This window comes from Empidonax traillii, unplaced genomic scaffold (assembly GCF_003031625.1).
Source record: "Empidonax traillii isolate 1590-97213 ecotype Southwest subspecies unplaced genomic scaffold, ASM303162v1 scaffold759:size305195, whole genome shotgun sequence".
Lineage (NCBI taxonomy): Eukaryota > Metazoa > Chordata > Aves > Passeriformes > Tyrannidae > Empidonax > Empidonax traillii.
Genome location: NW_020955952.1, coordinates 15403 through 35660, shown reverse-complemented (window position 1 = coordinate 35660; position 20258 = coordinate 15403). Strand labels below are relative to the sequence as shown.

General features: G+C 41.9%; 1 protein-coding gene across 1 annotated transcript in view; it reads left to right on the top strand.

Moving 5' to 3' along the window:
* LOC114066347 (homer protein homolog 1-like) overlaps window positions 1-16887 on the top strand; it is a 49919-nt gene extending 33032 nt beyond the window's left edge. The window contains exons 4-5 of the mRNA XM_027900955.1: window positions 10480-10572; window positions 16711-16887. Coding sequence (XP_027756756.1) covers window positions 10480-10572; window positions 16711-16887 — 270 coding nt within the window. The remainder of the gene's footprint in view (window positions 1-10479; window positions 10573-16710) is intronic.
* The last annotated feature ends 3371 nt before the right edge of the window (window positions 16888-20258 follow it).

The following is a 20258-nucleotide window of genomic DNA, read 5'->3' as shown; positions in this document are numbered from 1 at the left end:
AGACATTACGTGACTCAGGGTTACCGGATAGTATGTCTCAGTAACTGGCTTCCAGGTCCCTGGGAGTTCCAACATAGACTTACCAAAGTTTGTTTCGTTTAGTAAAATGCCAATCAGGGGCCAACTGCCATCTTTACCATCGATTGCTGGTATTTGGGTGCGAATCCAGCAGTCATCTTTGCAGAGAATTTTGGATACATTTTGGACTATAGCCACATGCAATTTTGGATCCCAAACTCGATTCATAGTTACCGACTGTACAGTTAACATGTACAGTAAAAGCAGTCTATGCCACATCATCTTCCTCTGAGTCAGGTTCTGCTTTGTTGATAGTCCCAGGAACTGAAGCTTTCTTCACTCTGGAGTAATGAAACCACGGTCCTTTGCCAGCAACTTTAACAGCAGTGAGGGAAGTCAGCAGGACTTGGAAAGGGCCTCTCCACTTGGCTCGCAGCAGGTCACTATCCCACCATTTGATGTAGACCCAGTCTCCTGGTTGGAATTGATGAGCAGGGGTGTCCAATCCTATGGGCCTGGAAAGCTCAATGAATTTCTGGGGCTTCTGTAAAGTAGAGCCTAAAGCAATCAAATACTTTTGTAAATCAATCTTTCCTCTCATGTGAATGTCCCCTGGAATATGCGGAGCCTGGTATGGTCTTCCATACAGTATTTCATAAGGACTTATGTTATCCCTCCGCCTTGGCTGGATACGAATCCTCAGTAGAGCTAGAGGCAAAGCCCATGACATAGATGTTTCCTGACAAATTTTACCAATTTGCATTTTAAGAGTGCCATTCATGCATTCGACTTTGCCACTTGCTTGAGGTCTATAGGGAGTGTGGAGGTCCCAAACAATTCCCAGGACACGACATACCTCCTTCACTATCACTGCAATGAAATGTGCCCCTCTGTCTGATGACATTCCCAGAGGAACCCCAAATCTTGGAATTATGTGATTAAGCAAAGTTTTTACCACTTCTCTTGCTGTGTTAGTGCGACACGGGTAAGCTTCAGGCCATCCACTAAAAGTGTCAACCAGCACTAGTATGTATTTGTACCCCTCCCGCAGTGGTAACTCAGCAAAATCTATTTGCCAGTAATCTCCGGGAAGGTTCCAAGCCTTTGTTACTCCTAGCACCACCCTCTTGGTCGTATAAGGGTTGTTCTGCGGGCAGATTTCACACTTACTCACTATGGATTGCACGACTTCAGTCATACCTGTCCCTATCACTACCTTCTTTAGGTGTTTAAGAAGGTTCTCTATTCCCCAGTGGGTAGCCTCATGTTCCCGCAGAGCTATTTCCCTTAGGAGTGGGGGTGTGACCACAACCTGTCCTGTTGGTGTAACAGCCCACCCACTTTCTTTGATTTCAGCTTTAAGGGATTTAATTAATTGGTGGTCCTTCTCATCATATTTTGGGGTGTACCCTGTCAAATCGATTTCTTTCTGTGGAACTACTGCTAGAATGCCTTTTTCTGCAGCCCTTTTTGCAGCCTGGTCAGCAAAATGATTTCCCAATTCAGGAATTGTTTTCCCCTTCTGATGAGCTCTGCAGTGCACGAGAGATACCTTTTCTGGCTTCCAGATACTTTGAAGGAGTGCATGGATTTGGTCGGCATGTTTAATCCCACTGCCTTGGGCAGTTAGTAGCCCTCTCTCTTTCCAGATGGCTCCATGGGCATGCACAACACTGAATGCATACTTAGAATCTGTCCAGATATTCACTTTCTTACCTTCGCTCAGTTCTAGAGCTCTTGTCAGTGCAATCAGTTCTGCTTTTTGGGATGACACATCAGCAGGCAAGGCCTTTGCCTCGATTACCTCATCCCTGGTTGTCACTACATATCCTGTCATCCGTTTTCCGTCCCGCATGAAGCTGCTTCCGTCTGTGTACAGTTCCCAGTCTGGGTTTTCCAGAGGCTCATCCTTCAGGTCTGGTCTGTTGGAATAAGTCTCCTCTATGGTCTGCAAACAGTCATGCTCAGGCATATCGTCAATCAATGTTGAGGACAGAAACATAGCAGGATTTACAACAGATGTTGTTTTCAGGGTAACATCATCCTGTTCCAACAACACAGCTTGGTACTTAAGCATTCTGCTAGGGGAGAGCCAGTGGCCCCCCTTTTGCTCAAGCACAGCTTGGACTGCATGGGGTACATACACGACAATGCGCTGTCCCAGGGTGAGTTTCTGGGTCTCTTGGATCAAGATAACAGTCTCTGCCACAGCCCTCAAACACCCTGGCCATCCTTGGCTGACACTGTCTAGCTGTTTGGAGAAGTAGGCCACAGCCCTTTGCTGGTTTCCCAGGGTTTGTGACAGTACACAACATTTAGTTGCTCATATGTAAACAGTTCAAAAGGTTTGGTTAGGTCTGGTAGTCCCAGTGCTGGAGCTGACATTAAGGACTGTTTCAGTTGTTTAAATGCAGCTCGGATCTCATCTGTCCATGTTATAACTCCTTCCTTGGCTGTTTTCAGTGCTTCATATAGGGGTTTGACTAATAACTCGTAGTCAGCTATCCACAGGCGACACCACCCCACCATTCCTAGAAAAGCCTGCATTTCTCATACAGTGCGGGGCTCTGGGAGACGGCAGATGGCTTCTTTCCGATCTGTGCTAAGCCGTTGATGTCCACGATAGATTTCAAGCCCCAGGTAAATGACTATTTCCTTTGCAATTTGTGCTTTCTCTTTTGAGACCCTATACCCACTTAGTCACAGAAAGTTTAAAAGACTTACAGTGAGCTCGATGCATTGTTCCCGACCTTTAGCAGCAATTAGTATGTCATCTACATACTGCAGGACAAGTTCTTCTGGCTACTGCCTTCTCCAGTCTTCCAGTTCTTTTGCCAGCTGGTTTCCAAATATCGTCGCGCTGTTCTTATAGCCTTGCGGTAAGACAGTCCATGTAAGTTGAGTTCTTCTCCCTGTCTCCGGATTTTCCCATTCAAAACCAAAAAGCTCTTGGCTGTCCTTGTGCACAGGAATGCAGAAAAAGGCATCTTTTAGATCAAGCACTGTAAACCACCCTAATTCCTCTGTTAATGTGGTTAACAAGGTATAGGGGTTCGCTACTACAGGGTATATATCCTCTGTTATTTTATTGATTACCCTCAGATCTTGGACCAATTGATAGCTCTTACCATCAGTTTTCTTCACTACAAGGATGGGGGTGTTATATTTAGATTCACATTCTACCAATAGGCCAAATTTAAGAAACTTTTCAATTATGGGTGCTAAACCTTGACGACTTTCTAGCTTCAAGGGGTATTGTTTTTGCCTTACTGGTGTTGCTCCTGGCTTGAGTGTGATGCTTACGGGTTCTGCTCATTTGGACCTCCCAGGACAATCGCTAGCCCACACTAAAGGGATCACAGCATTTTCAACTTCTGCGGGGATCTCTCTGTGGTTCTCCTGTATGAAAAAGGTGGCTGCCTCGATATATTTAGTGTCAGGGATGATAACTTTTATTCCTCCCCCCTTACAGAATTTAATTTCAGCTTCCAGTTTTTCTAATAAATCTCTTCCCAATAAAGGCATAGGAGAATTTGGCATATAGAGGAATTGATGAGTTACCCAGTGTTTCCCTAATTTAAATTTCAAGGGCTTGAAGAAAGGCCTGGTTTCACTTACCCCTGTGGCACCAACCATAGTTACAGTATCCTGACTTAGTTTCCCTTCCAAGGTGTTTAACACGGAATATGCAGCACCTGTATCAACTAAAAATTCCACATCTTCTCCCCCCAGCTTAGCTACAACCAGAGGTTCTGCTGGGGTAGAAACCTCTGATTCCCTTCATGCATTCTGGCCTAAAGTCAGTTGGGAGGTTGGAGGAGGGGGTGGAAATTCACTTTTCCTCTTCGAGTCCGGACAATCCCTTCTCCAATGTCCCTTCTTTTTACAAAAAGAACATACATCATTAGTCTTATCATGCTGGTAACTAGATCTATAATTTTCACGGTGGACATTGCGATGATTCCGGTAGTCATTATCCTGCTCCTTCCCCCCACCTTTTTGATCTCTGTTTTGATAGACTGTCCAAGCTATATTCATTAATTCACCAATACTCTTGTCCTCACCTGCTTTCTGTAGCTTTTTCCTTATATCATCTGCAGATTGGCCTATAAATAAATAGACCAAGTGGTTTTTCCCTGACTGTGATTCTATATCTATATCTGTGTACTTTCGTACGGCCTCTGTTAGTCTGTTTAGAAAATCCGTAGGGGATTCATTTTTATCTTGTTTCACTGTAAACATTTTTGACCAATTTACCGCTTTTGGAATTCCATATTTAAGACCATAAATCGCCCAATCCTGATAGCGTTTCAATGCTTCTCTTTTTTCTGGTAAATTGGGATCCCATTTGGGATCCTCTGAGGGAAACACATCTTGCAGTTGTCCTTGCATCTGCCCAGATGAGCCTCTCTATTTCATCCCGGGCAGTTTTCTTAACCATGTCTATTTCACTAGAATCTAATAATGTGTCTAGCATTATTTCCAAATCTTCCCAATCAGGATTTTGTGTCTTTATTGCTCTTTTCATAAACCTAGTTACCTTGTCTGGGCTTTCCCTATATGTTCCAACTGAAGCTTTCCACTGCTGTAACTCACCTAGAGAAAGGAGTTTTTATCAAAACTGGACCCTGGTTGCTCAGGGCTTGCCTTAAGGGGCCTTCTACTGTAGGCTTTTCCTTTTGTGATCTTGTCCTACTAGCCACCGGATTGGGGTCTGACAGAGCTTCTTGTACTCTTCTTCCCCCTGTCTTTGGTCTTACTATAAGTGGTTTCTCTTCCCCCCTCCCCAATCTATCGTTTGATTCATCCTCAGAAGCTTCTGTGCCTGAAACAGAAAAATCACTATCCCGAGTCTTAACGTTTGTGCTCGAGGGGTCAAAAGGGGGAAGACCCCATCTTTGTCTCCTGTCCATAGGAGGAACTGAACTGCTCCTCCTCAATCTGCTTCTCCCCCGTTGCTGTAATTCTAAACCCTGGCCCCCCCTTTCCTCCGTAGAGTAGGGTGGTGCCGAAGGGATGGGGGCGGTTTCGTCCCCGCCCCTCATGGCAAAGCTGGAGGGTCCTATATCAGCCGGGGCAGGGACTCTGGCTGTAGACACCGCCCCCGCTCCTCCTCCCGCAGTGCTGAGATTCGAACCTCCCACCCCCGTTGCCGTGGTAACCGCAGCTGCGCCTGGCACTCCCGGAATGGCCCAGGAGGGAGCCAGTGCAGCCCCCCCGTGACTGTGAGGGCACGTGACTCCGGATAGGACCAGCCCCTCTCCCACAGCAACTGAGCCTGCGCTGCCTGTGGCAGCCCCGGAGGGGGCCGCCGCCTCCCCGCCACTATCGGCAGAGCCCGCGGCTCCAGCTAGGGCCGGCGCTGCCGGTCCGGCCGGAGCCAGAGCCCCCGTTGCAGCCGGGGTAGGGGCCACCCCCGCCCCTCCCGCTCCCGCGCTAGCCGGAAGAGCCGGAGCGGGTCCCGGAGCACTAACAGCAGTTCCTAGGACCCCCGCTCCGCCCGGAGCAGTCCCAGCTTGTCCTGCCGTTGCCCCCGGGGCCCCCGAAGCAACTTGACCCGGCACTGCAGGTCCAGTTGGCCCCGCCAAGCTGGCAGGACCCGTCCCGGGGGCTACCCCCACTCCTGATGGACCTACGCCCGCCGCGCCCGCAGCCTGCGCCAAAGGGGGGGAGCTTCCTATTCTCATATTTGGGGGAACTAAAAGGTCCAGATCTTCATCTCTAGGGCTTTCAAGATTATTTTCCTCTTAAGGATCATGCTTAACACGATTTTTCTTTTTCTTTTTCTCCTCTAATATCATTTCTGTGTGTTCTACTACTATTTTAACTTTGTCCTTTTTATATGCCTTTCTCAACTTTGGACGGGTTAAGAAAAGGTAGAATAATTCTGCATAATGCAACTGCGACCACATCTCTTCCTTATGAAGGATTGTCATAAGATGAAACACTGTATTTGCTTCAAAAGAGCCAAATTTCGGCCAAGCTATTCCTCTAATTTTCCCAGTATAGGGCCAGACAGCCATAGAGAGTCTAACTAACTCCCGCCTTTTTAAAGATGTTTCAGGGCCAGTTAAATCATCCCAATACCGTAAAACCAAAGCAAGAGGGGTTCCCTCTGGAATCTCCTCCTTAGCTTGTGAACATCCCATGTTAACAAACAGCACACAAGGAAAACAACAGGTCTAACTTAAAACTCACAGCCACAGACACACACTGCAGACTTTGTATCCAATCCAGACAGTACCAGGTTCAGGCAGAAACACAGAGTTTCAAACGGGGAGGCGTCCCCCCCCCTCTCCAGCCACACCTGGCCAACAAGAAACCCGAAATCCTCTTGCCTGCCGTAACTTAAGCTTTCCCGGGCAGTTCCGCTGCCCACTCCGGCAAAAATCTCTTTGCCAACAGATTGGGAAAACACTGACTTTGGGCCCAAGTCCGAGTTTTCCTTCCCAGCCTCACTGTATTCCCTAGCCCTGGGGAAACTCCTTCCCGTAGCTGCTAATTAAAATTCTCTAGGAGTTTTGTTCTTTATCTTACCTCCTCCATGTGCGGTTCCGAGAAGCTGGGCCCCCCGAGATCAGAGCAGGAATTCTTCAAGATATGCTGGCTGGAAAGAAATCCCTGCAAAACGAAATACCATCCAGAGGAGTCACAGGTCTCGATTTCCCCGTAGGGAGTCACCAAAACTGTTGCCTAAATGGCTGTGAGGAAAAAAAGACTCCAAGCCAAATTAGGTAGGAGATAAGATAAGGATACAAAGGTTTAATGAGCCCTCAAGCTTTCTAGAATAACCCCCAGCGCTCCCGAAATACAGATGTCCGCAATTTTATAATGATTTTCGCCCAATCCAGTCCAGTCACCACCCAGGTTCTGCCCCCGCCACGCCTCTTGGAAATTGGGTCTGGAGACATTTTGGGACCCCCTCTTCTTCATCTTCATCTTCCTCAGAGCACGTAATGTCCTTGGAGGCCTTCCAGAATTCTAGGCCTGAAGGTTGTTGGGTCTACAGCTATGTCTTGTTCCATAGGGTTAAGATGTTCTTTTGCAGTTCTACCTTGAAAAAAAGACTAAACAGGCTAAGGAATTTAGGGAATTGATATGGGAATGGGTAACAGGGGTTTGAGCTGGTGTGTTAAGGGTAAAGGGATAATATTGCTGCTACTCTAAAATCTACATAACTACTTCTAAAATCTACAAAAATTAAAAAAAATCAAAACATCAAAACTCCAAGGTATCACAGGGAGCAAAAAACTTAGTCTAATCTGTGTCTGATATCAACAGGTTAATGAAGCAAATAACCAGAGATAATAAAAGTCATGTCTTCTAATAAGCTGGTTCTTCTCAGAGCATTGTCTGCTTAGCTGTGTGTCTTAGTTTAACAAGATTACAACTTAGAAATTAAGAGACTTCAGGTGGAAATGTAGAAAAGGAAAAGAACAGCTTTTTATTAACAAAATCTGAATAAACAACAAATGATTCAATCATAAACTTTCAGAAGAAACAAAACAAAGTCCCAATTCCCCAGGTGGGGGGGAAGAAACCCATGGTAACCTGGGGCAGGGGGAGGGCAGGACTGTCCCTGCAGTTCAAGAGCTGCTCGAAGCCATGTACGCCCATAGCAGCCAGCAGCCAATGGCTTCACAGCCAGTGATGCAGGAGTCCTTTTTCCCCACAGGCAGTCTCGAAAGCAGAATACCTCGCTTTGAGATGGGTTGGTCTCTCTCTCTCAGTTTTCCCCTGAGAGGTGTCCCATGGGGGAAAAAAACTTCCTCTCAGGAAAAGAAAAGGAGGCGGCCAAAAACGGGCTACTGCTCTGTTTGGTCTGCGGACCAAACCCAAAAACCCCAAACAAAAAACTCCCCAGCCGTCCCTGCAGCAACCGCGTTTCCTGAGAGAGCTCGCCCTCCCCCTGCTCCTTTGCTGCCCAGAGCATGTGGTTTTGCTCTGTTCCCCCCCCCCATCCCAGAAGGAAGAGATGGGGGGGCGGACATTAGGAAAAAATTCCAACATCTCTTTTCCAACCTATGACACTATGCCACTCTAAACAAGCAGATGATTTCCAAAGCATGTATCAAGTGTTTGAATTTTTTACTTTGAATCTTTGGTTCATATACCTTTGTCCTCCTAAACTGATTACTAGGATAGAGTGAAACAGTGGTAAACTTTCTAGGTGATTATTGGAGCTGTGAGAATCAGTGGAGCAAGACTATCCAATATAAAAATAACATCACTCTAATCAACTTCATGTGCAAACAGTATAGAAGAAAATTATTAAACATTTGTTTATCTTCATTATGTTGCCCGTCACAGTAAAGAAGCACAAACCAACAGAGAGTTTATGCCGGTGCTTTATTAGGGCCCGGGGACCTGGGGGCTCAAGTCCCAAAGCCAGAATCCCAAAACCTTCATTTTGAGTACATCTTTTATACACTCAGACAAACAAAGACATTTGCTAAGCTACTACATCAAAGTACATAGTGAAACTTAATATTTCATCCAAATAATTAGCTCCCAGCTAGGTCATCATAAATCATCCTCAGTTGCCTAACTCGTTTAACTAACTCCCACCACCCAGGTGCATGTTCTTTATGCTTCAGTTCCTCTTTTGATAATTGTTTTTTCTTAATCTTGCATGGCTAGCACATTCCAATCCTTTGGGCCTGGTCTATACAGAAACCTTTAGCTATACTACTGCTAACTCAGAGATCATTGCAACAATTAGACCTTTTCTCAATATGTCAGACCACAAATTCACCTCAAGATTGTTCCATCAGGAATCAGATGGAAGTCAGTGATACCTAAAACATTTCACAGAATCAGATGGGTTGGAAAAGAGCTCTGAGATCCTCAGGTCCAACCTATGACCTAAAAACCATCTTGTCAATTAGACCATGGCACTAAGTGTTACATCCAGTCTTTTCTTAAACACCTCCAGGGATGGTGACTCCACCAGCTCCTTGGGCAGCCCATTCCTATGCCCAATCACTCTTTCTGTGAAGAACTTCTTCCTAATGTCTAACCTAAACCTCCCCTGGCACAGCTTAAGACTATGTCCTCTTGTCCCATTGCTAGTTGCCTGGGAAAAGAGAATGACCCCCACCTGGCTACAACCTCCTTTCAGGGAGTTGTAGAGAGTGATAAGGTCTCCCCTGAGCCTCCTCTTCTCCAGGCTAAACAACCTCAGCCTGCTTAGCTGCTCCTCATAGGACTTGTGCTCCAGACCATTCATCAACTTTGTTCCCCTTCTTTGGACACGCTCCAGTGCCTCAACATCCTTCCTAAACTGAGGGGCCCGGAATTGGACACAGTACTCCAGGTGTGGCCTCACCAGTGACTAGTACAGGGGAAGAATCACTTCCCTAGTCCTGCTGGCCACACTGTTCCTGATATAGGCCAGGATGCCATTGGCCTTTTTTGATACTGAATTAGAGTTTCTGGATGGAATATTTTGTCTCCTTCTATATTCAGAAAACATATGCTTTAAAATAACCTGACAACCGAAATATAGGATACCAGTAAAGAGAAATGATACTTCCTCAAAAACTAATAGCCTACCAGGAGAAGTAGTTTAAAGACAATAAGGTAGAATAGGAAGTGAAGTCCTGATTTAAAATAGTTGAGGAGACTGAGTCACACAAAAGTAGCCATCATCCCTTTTGAATACATGCAGTGCAAAACAATTTCTTTGTATGCTGCTGCTGAAGAGATTTTTCTCTAGCCAGAGAATCTAGGCCCTATTGTTAATAAATTGATTTAATTTATCAATTTTAAGGGTGCATTTCCAAATTGTTGCTTTAGCTATTTTCTGGAAGAGGTACATGTAGCAGAGAAATCAAGCTTCATATGGCAGTTCAATGTGAAATTCTTGTATTTAGTGTTTGGTATATATGAGTGTTTAGTTTAATGAATTTGTTCTTTAACTCGATTCACGTTGATGAACAATCAAGAAATGAACTTTACTCAATATTTCCACTGTTGCTTTCTTAATTAGCTCTTGAAATTATAAATGCTGTTAAAATTTGGGAAGAAATTAGTGTTCTTTCAGTCATGAAAGAATGAAGCCCATTGAAGGCTCTAGGCTAATAGTGACCACAGTAGGCTTCAGAACCAGATCATTTGTTGTCAGGAAAACAGTAAAACCTGATTATGAAAGTAGATGTGCAAGGCAGTTTATCACTATTATATGCCATATATGAGGTGTTTTTTTTAACACTATTAGCAACAAATTAAATTTTTTTTGCATCACAATTTTCCTGTCATATAAACAGAGTACATTATGTCTAAAAGGTATGCCACTGTGTAACTGTCTTAATATTTTACAAAGTCAAATTCTGTCAGTAGAATTTTTTAATTTTTCTCCTTATTAGATACTTATTTAAGTACAGCATTCTGTCCTGTGTGTAATTTAACTACTTAACACCTACTCTTTCACCATTTTTTTTTTTAAATGTGTACCTTCAGTTTGCAGAAAAATTTCAGGAATTCAAAGAAGCTGCACGACTAGCAAAGGAAAAATCCCAAGAAAAGATGGAGCTAACAAGTACACCCTCTCAAGTGAGTCTTATTGCCTGATTTAAGCCTAGTACTTCATAGTCTGTTCTACTTACTGTATCTTATACACATCTTGTATTAAAAATTAACAGAGTACTTCACAGTTTCCCTGAATCCTCTCAGCAGTCAGCTAGAAGTGTCAAGAAGTCTAAGAATGCATTTAATATACTTTCCTGAAGTGTCAAAGGGGCTTGCTTTAATATGAAATTGTCCTTTTGTTTACTCTCATCCCCTTCTTTGAGCTTTCCCCAGAAAATATGTTATGAGTAAAGATAGTGAGCAGTTATGTAAGTAAATCTAAAGACCCTTTGGGGTTTTTCTTACTGTATCTATGAAACTTCAGGCGATGCACTGAGTACAACAAAAATTGAAGTTTTTTTACTTTTTGAAGCAATAGTGAACACAAAAATAATTCCTCCTCTTGGAGGATGAAGCAGCTTTAAAACTACAGCAGAGGTTCCTGAGCTGAGTAGGATTAATGCATCTGAGTCTTTTTTTTTTCTGGTGAGTGCATCCTCATTCATTGAATAGTGCATCCCTTGAGTGCTTTGTACTGCAGTATGCTTGTGATCTTTGATGGAATAAGGATGGCAGTCAGTTTGCAACATGCTGTACGAATAGGTTTATTGCCACTAGAAAGCTGCTACTGTTGTCTTTCCAAGTCAGTGGAAACCACAACAATGCTCAATGATCCAACCTCATGTTTTCCCAATAGGCATTTTGCCCCAGTGCTAGGTTGGCTTTTGCTATTAAAGGGAAAATGCTTGCTCTACTGTAACAGGAAAAAATAAGGCATTAATTTTTATTAGTTTTCTTGACTGTCTCTAAACTTGTCATAATTTCCATTAATAAATACATAAATAATGGAAGTATTATAACCTAGTTGTAAAGCCCTGGGTTCAAGCCATGGGCTACCTGGGTGTTTTACTTATATTTAAGACTCCCAAGAGTTTGCCCACACAAACTTTTGCAGAGCCTTTGGTTCTTTGATACCTTGAATTCACATAAAGAGAACACGCAACATGCATTTCCCAAGGGACTTCTTTTAATTTAGTGAGAAAATAATCATTTTGGCAAAAGGTTTTACAGAAGTAACAAACAACTAAGGAGAAGCATTACGCTAAAGCACCCAGCAAACACCAACCCACATCATCATGGCTAGGCTTTGTGAACGAAGATTTGAGAAGGGCTCTACCCACGCTTGCTACAAGCGCGCTGATGGCTAAAAAGGCCAATGCGAGATAGACAAGTCCGGTTGCAGAAGGCACAGCAGAAAGACTCCCCAGGTGATATTGACAAAATGCGATTCTTTCTGCGTTGTCGTTTCTCCTCGAGAGTGATCCTGTATGTGTTCTCAAAAGAAGCAGCGGTGTTATAGATGGTGTGTCTCCAGGCCTCCCAATTGGAGGCCAGGGTAGACCAAGGGTGATGATCAATATGGCCAAGGCTGAGGGATTGTTTCAGGTAGTCTTTGTATCTCCTCTTCGGGGCTCCTCTCTTGTGGCAGCCAGTGGCAAGTTCCCCATATAGCACAATCTTAGGGAGGCGGTAGTCCTGCATCCTGGAGACGTGCCCTGCCCAGCGCAGCTGTGTTCTCAGCAGCATGGCCTCAATGCTCGTGACTGCTGCCTGTTCAAGGACAGATGTGTTGGTCACATAGTCAGTCTAGTGGATGTTTAGGATTGTACGGAGGCAGCACTGATGGAAGCATTCTAAGAGACGCAAGTGGTGGCAGTAAATGACCCATGATTCAGATCCATATAAAAGAGTAGACAGTACAATGGCTCTGTAAACACTGATCTTAGTACTTTTCTTCAGGTGTTTGTTTTGCCACACTCTTTTATGGAGTTTACCAAAAGCTCTGTATGCCTTTGCTAACCTGTTGTCTATTTCTGCATCAATCTTACCATCTGAGAAGATGATGTTTCCCAGGTAACCAACCCACATAACCTAGTGAAATACCACCCATTGGTTTTAAGTAAGAGAGGAAAGGAGTAAAGAAAGAGAGGAGAGGAGCAAAAAATAGTTACTGCCAAGAGTTACAAAGCAGCAGGTCCTGCGAGAGAAAGGAAAGTAGAGCCCCTCTGCACCTATATTTATATGCCCTGGCCACTGTGGCCACCCCTCCCACGCGGGACCACCAGTTTATTGACCACTCAGTGCCCTCCTAGCCAGAGTGAGGAGTAAGTCAGCCAATCAGAGGCTCTAGGAGGTGTGGTGTGGGCAGGCTACAAGGTGGACCTTTTTTTGATTTACAGGCTCTTGCCACATGGCTCTGGTGCCATGTACCTTTTGAGCTGCCATGTTGGCTGCAGACCATGTGTCTTCTGATACTAGAGGCCTGGCTCCCTCCCCCGACACATACACAGAAGTTGGTTGATTCGACCCAATTAATAAATAACTCAAATTCAGTCTCTCACACTAGTATACACTTGGGCTTTATAGACAGTGAAATGCTTCAGCCAGGCCTCTAGTTGTTGCTCATATTAGAGGCACAACAACTACTCTGCTTCTCTTCTGACATGATGATTAATAATCTGCACTCAGAAGTTAAATCTGAAACTGTTGAATGGAGTGACTTATTTGGTTTGGACATAAATTTGAGCTACTCATTCAGATTCTTTAGTCTAGCAGTTGTCCAGGGTTAAAGCTTTTTCTTAATCCATATGAGCTATTAATATTGTTTATTTTCCAGATTTCCCTTTTTATTTGGAGCCTAACATTTTATACTGTAGGCAGCTATAGAAATGTTATCTTGAGCAATTGTATAATACACATTGAGAACTGCGATTTATTTACCACATGTTTAGGAATAATTTCATATTCAGGCCTTACTTTTCATCTCTTGGCTTTTAGCTGTGTTGATAAGTTAGCGTGTTATTTCAAAATACAGTTAGTGCAAGTCCTGACACATCAGCAGTCTTTACATACTTAATGCTTCTCATTAGTTCTTCAGAAAGAAGGGAGTTTGGAGCAGATGAGGAGTGATTACTTCATGACAGACTGCAGCGCTTCCATAGCGCTGGAGCTTATTTGAAGAAATTTATGTCTGAGGGAAAGACAGGTGCTTGGTAGTGGGGAGGGAAGGTAGGACCTCAGAGACATTTGAAGGAACAGTTGCTGTCATTTTGATTATCTGCCAAAAAGTGGCTGCAAGGCACATAATTCCAGTATTGCCTTTCTCAATCATTTTACAGCTCTTTTTTCCCTTTTATATAGCGATCCTTTGCAGAGAAGGGAAGGAAAAGAGGAAGAAGAGATATTTTCAGTAGTCAGTCAAGACTTTATAGGAACTTTGCTTTTAAAGGAAGTTTTGACAGGAAAGGCATTGGGAGGTAGCGTGTGAGTAGTGAGCTCCATAACAGTAGCTCAGCTACTGTTAATCCCTCTGCTGTATTGGATTTGAAGATATCATTCTGCATTAAATTAATAGGTAGGAAGATAGTGCACATAAAGACTGGAAAATATGCTTTTAAAACTTACATAAAATATGTTACATTTCTCATAGTACTGCTTTAAAAAATGCATTATTTTGTTCATGTCATAAACCCATGGATCTTATAGTGACAAGCCACTCATGGTCTAATTTCAGTTACAGGCTTGCCTATGCACTGAAAGTGCAAAACCTGGATCTGGAGTTCCCTGAGTAGAGTGAATCAATAGGCTGAAAACTGTGTGTACCGCTTTTTTTTTTTTTCCTTTATTGTTTAAACTAATTTTAATTAGGTTCAAGTACACAACCAAATAGGGTTTGCACCCTCACCCCATCAGTTTTACAACCAACTGAAGAACTGGAGTCTGAACCATAGTTCTTGGGGTTTTTTTCCAAACCAGAATCTTTCTTCAGGTATTTCTTGTGACCCCAGTCATTTCAGATTAAGAACTCTAGTAATTTCTGAAATTGTGTGGTGAGTAAACGAAAATAATCCATTTCTTTCTTCTGTGATTCTGAGACCCTCCTATAATATTAGGAATAACTATTGCCTGAAAAATGTTAGCATCACAACATTTTTGTATTTTAAATAAAAATTATTTACCAGGCATGAATAGTTGTGTGTGAGAGCACTGATTAACCTGTATTGGTGGAAGAAATATACAGTAGAATCTGATGTTTCTCTTGTATATGCAGATCAGCCCCTTGTGAATTTGCAGAAAGCAAACCTTTAGGTACTATACAGACTGATGTTTGTCTGCATTAATCTTTATCACTTGAATTTCATTCAAACTAGACATCTTTGAAAGTTCTTTACTGAAAAATAAGCCTAGATGGAACTTACACATTTGTATTTCTTCTACTGAAATCGTTTTTATGCATTCATACTTTAAATATTTTAATAAAGCTCTGGCTTTATGTATCTAATAATAGTGTGGTAGGAATTTTAGATTAAAGATACAAGCAAGTCAGATTTTGTGGGATGTGTTATATGTTTTTTAGAACATCTAGTGTAGGAAGAGGAGGACATAAAAAAATTCTTGGGTTCATAATGCCTTTAATGGCAGTGAAAACAGTTTATCAAATCAGAGGATAATAATAGACAAACCCACATAATTTGTATAAAAAAATTAATGTGCCTGATTATCTTGCCAGCTCTGCTCTCCTTTGACACTTTAATCTCAATTCAGTTTCAGTTCAGTAAAATTGTTGTGTAAAAGTATTTAATTTTGACATCTAAAGTATTAACACTTAAGGTAATAGTTTTGAGTATAAAATAAGTACTTTCTTCACAAAAATGAGTAACAATTTACATTCCTAAAAAAAAAATTTACATTTATATTTTAAATAACACTTTATATTTGTGTAATAAATCACTGTAAGCTAATTATTTCCTGCTTTTTAATCAGTAGGAATTAATTAAGATGCAGAATGGAGACACTTGTGCATGTGCATTGTATAACTTGAGGAATGCTAAATATAATAGAACTTGAAGTCATTATTAAAATGTTTTACTGTAACCCTTTATTACTCAATAATTCAAGTTGCAGAGTGAGATATATCTCTTGCTATGTGAGAAATACAGTAGAATAAAAGCAAAATTTTGACAATTGTTGTGCTGCAAATGCTTAATATAATTTAAAGTGTAATGAAAACGTTGAACAATATTTTTGGTTAAGTGACACCAGTGTTTTGTGGAAGGTGATAATGACAGACAGATCCTATTTTCTTTAAAAGAATTGAGTTTTTCCATCTGGCCAAGTCAAGGGCAACATTTCTTAGAGATATAGGATCAAATTCAGTATTGGCTTTCAAAGAGCCTTCTCCTTGTAAACTAGTTGAAGGCTACAAGTGGAGGCTTAAAATTAGACCCTGATCTTGTAAGATCATGACCATCTTCAGATACTTGCAATTTCTTCTGAGATTGCTGCTCTTCAGTTTTCTGGCTTTCCAGAGACTGTGCTTGTGCTTCAGTTTAATCACAGTAAATAGCAGTCTTATCTCTTTATGTAGATGGTAAAAGGCTGTGTGGCTATAGGAGTTGCTTAGCTTTTGGAAATATTGTAATTCAGCCAGTCCTCTGCTGGATAGTCACCCCTCCATGACATCCATTGAACTCTATTCATGAAACTTTACTATCTTAGAGTTAAATGTTACCACTTGATTATTAAAAGCCTACTAAGACATTTTGAAATTGAAATGAGCTACTTAGCTTATATGACTTGCTTATCTCCTGCAAAAATCATTACTTGGAAAACTATATAATAGTAAAGAAAATATTAAAATTAAACCACATACAGGGACTGAAAAGCCTATAATGTTCTAACTTAGGATGTGGGCTACACAATGTACTTTGTTTTTTTTTAAAGGAAGCACTTTTCAGTGACTAGAAATTGAAAAATAGTGTTTGTTGGCCAAAAAATAAATGTATGTGTTGGCATAATGAGAGCTGATTAAAACTGCACCAGTACCTTCTGCTAGGAAGAAAGTCAGTAAGTTTTTCAGGTGTAGCTGCCTGGCTATAACTGGAGTATTCTTCCCAGATAATACCATGACCAGTGAGAGCTAGGCCAGGCTGACGTGTCTATGAAAGTTTTGCAAGGACTGTGCTGAATAAGTTTTATTTACAGATGGCTCGTAGGTGAAACTGAATGCACCATCAATGGTCCTTGGTAATTCTAATGTGCCATTTGTTTGTTTTACTTAAGGAATCAGCTGGAGGGGACATTCAGTCTCTTTTAACACCACAAAGTATTAATGGGACAGATGGCGAGACAGTGATGCCGGAAGTGAAACAGAACTCAGAACCAAGGGCTGAACCAACCCAGAATGCATTGCCATTTACCCATAGGTACAGATTCCATTCCCACATTCTGATTAAATGATGCTTATCTCCTTCCTCGTTAAAGGGACCTTTTCTCATGTCATGGCTTCCACCTAACAAAGTTAAGGATTAAATTATTTGCATTATAATCTTTGTTTAAAAAAAAAAAAACAACAAACATGAGGAAATCTCTTTGAATTACATTTTGGGGAGCACTATTTTATAGTTTAATCAGCTGAATGCGAGCCCTTGAACACTGGTTAGTGCAGGTGTCCCTTTAACAGGAAGTATTATTTCAATGTTTGAGATCTTAGTAAAGTTAATTGCTTCTTAGAATATTCAAATTTAAATATTTTTGCACACATTTTCTTTAAATTAATTATAGGATTGGATGTCAGTCTTTCATCAATGAGTTGTTGGAAGAAAAGGGACTCTTACAACACTTGTGGATTATAAAATTTAAAGCAGCCTTTAATTAAACAGTTCTCTCACAGTTGAAAACATTTTTCAACTTTTTTTTGAAACATGAGAGAAGTATAATTCTGCTTTGAACTGAGTTTTAATTCATTGCACTAGGAATACTGTACTCTTCTTAAGGAAAACTTTGTCTTTTAGTAATACAAATAATTAGTTAGGATGGATATATCTCACCTGTCAGAAATGACTGTTCATGGGACACTCAATAAAATTCATGTACTGAGATCATGGAGAGTAACTTAAATATTTAATACACTTAGAGCAAAGTTAGAAATACTAGATTTATTTTTTTAAACATGGTCTGAATCAGTTTAAATAGAGTTTAAGAGCTCTTGATCAAAGGTTAGGGAGCACTAGGATGTCAGATATGTTATGCAGATAATTCAGAATGAGCAGAGATGGAATTGGAATTGTTCAAGACTTCTATTTTCTTGTAAAAGAATAATACTATTAAACATTTACATTTTCAAATGAGAAAAGCCAAACACTTTTTTAGCTGAGTGATTGTGTTTACTTTTACACTTCAGTTCTCAAGAGTTCTTCTATTGCATGTTTTACAAGAAATGATGCTTTGTAAGAAAGCTCTGGGCATGTTGAAGTAGTATTACATGTTGCATATCAGTGTTCTGTGACAAGTTAATTTAAACTTACTGTTTTTGTGTTGGAATTCTCTATCAATATCTTTGTGAAAAGGAGCTGTGATAAAGTCCACACGGGAGTACTGGTGTTTGTTGGTTGTTTTTTTTTTTTTTTTAAATGTGATCTTCCCTCTCAGTTTCCATATGTAAATACATTTTCTGGTATGACAATATAGTAACTATGCTCTGCTATACATTGATCATGACTGAAGATATTTTTTGAAACTAGCCAGTTGTAATTTTTGATGGTGTAGAAGTTAAAAAATTTTTATATGCTTTGTATTTTTATATTTACTTCATGTATGCAGTGTGGTTGCCTGGTTTCAGTTTATTGTCCTGTTAAGTACCACTAGCTAGAATTGGTCTTCCAACAATAACTCCGCATTTCAAAGGTCACTTCTCATGATGATTCTTATGAGAATCATTTATCATGCTGTGCTGGTTTCAGCTGGTGTAGAGTTAATTTTCTTCACAGTGGCTAGTACGGGGCTATGTTTTGCATTTGTGCTGAAGACAGGGTTGATAACATAGAGATGTTTTTGTTATTGCTGAGAAGGGCTTGCACAGAGCCAAGGCCCTTTCTGTTTTTCATACTGCCACACTGGCGAGGAAGTTGGGAGTGCATGGGAGGTTGGGAGGAGACACAGCTGGGACAGGTGACCCAAACTGACCAAAGGGATTTTGCAGACCATATGACATCATACTCAGTATATAAAGTGAAGAGGAGAAAGAGGAAGGGGAAGACATTTGGAGTGATGACATTTGTGTCCCCAAGTAACCATTATGCATGATGGGGCCCTGCTCTCCTGGAGATTGCTGAACACCTGCCTGCCCATAGGAAGCAGTGAATTAATGCCTTGGTTTTCTTTGCTTCTGTGCGCGGCTTTTGCTTTCCCTACTAAACTGTCTTGATCTCAACCCATGAGTTTTCCACCTTTTACCTTTTCAATTCTCTCCCCAATCCCCCTGGTGGGGGAGTGGGCGAGTGGTTGCATGGGCCTTGATTGCTGGCTGGGGTTAAACTGTCTTGGTTTGAGACAATTTGGAGCAGCAGAGACCTCAGACAGAAGTCCTCTCCCTTGGCTTCAATACCTCTGGTTTCTCCAATACAGGGAGAGAGATCAAATATGCCCAGATGTAAGTGAAAAAAAAACGTCTTTACCAAGAAGAATGCTAATAACAGTACTGATAAAACTGGGTTAAACCAACCAATGAGGAGAAACTTCCCAAGCCCTGCCCATCAGACCAAATTGAGATGGCAGCTGACCTCCCTCACACGGAAAAAACCCACACATGGCCACGTGGTTCACCTCCCCCATACCTGGAAAACCTGGCAGGAACAGTTGGAGAGTCAGCACTGGAATGAGGTTGCGTTTTTGGTACATGCAGTCAGAGCAAAACTGCAAACCCCCCAGGCTGCTAGAAGGACCCGAAAGACACCCATTGGATCCAGCAATTTTGATGTTCATTCATTGAAGTGGTTGTAATCCTGTCAAGGTGGTGGTGAAAGCCCCCAGGTAAGGAAAGTCCTGTGTGCCAAGGGAAGAAAATCCAGTGTTAAGTCTGAGTGGGGTCTTTTATAGGGTTTAGGGTAGGTGGGAATACCCTTAAGTACTTCCCCTGGGGCAGGGAATTCTACACTGGATGATGTCATACTGGATCATGGGACATTTCAGGAGTCTTTGACACCTTCTAAGATGTTACAGATGCCTGTTATGTCAGCACAGGTGGATCCATTATGGCTCATCAGAAGAGATGAATATCTTCAGGCTATGTGTGAATTGTCCTGATGCTCCCCTGGAGGGGAGTTATCACAGCTGAGTCATTTGTGTAAGGACAAAGAAACAACACTCAGCTTGTAGCCTGAGGTGGTTGGTGTGCATGCCCTCAGGACCTGGGTGGTTACTTTGCCTCAGCTTGCACCTGGATTGTCTGAGTCATCAGCATTCCAGTCTTTCACATTTGTGGATACATTCTTCTCCCCTGAATAATAATACCACCCTTATCTTATCTCAATTTCCCATCACAGTCCAAATTGGTCAGCATATTTGGGGCTATTACCAAAGAAAATGCATATCATAGAATAATAGAATCATAGAATATATTGGGTTGGAAAAGACCTCCAAGATCATCAAGTCCAACCCCTGATCCAACTCCAATTACTATATCATGGCACTAAGGGCCACATCCAATCTCTTTTTAAAAACCTCCAGGGATGGTGAATCCACCACCTCTCTGGGTAGGCCGTTCCAATGCCTGATTACTCTCTCTGTAAAGAATTTCTTCCTAACATCTAACCTAAACCTCCCCTGGCAGA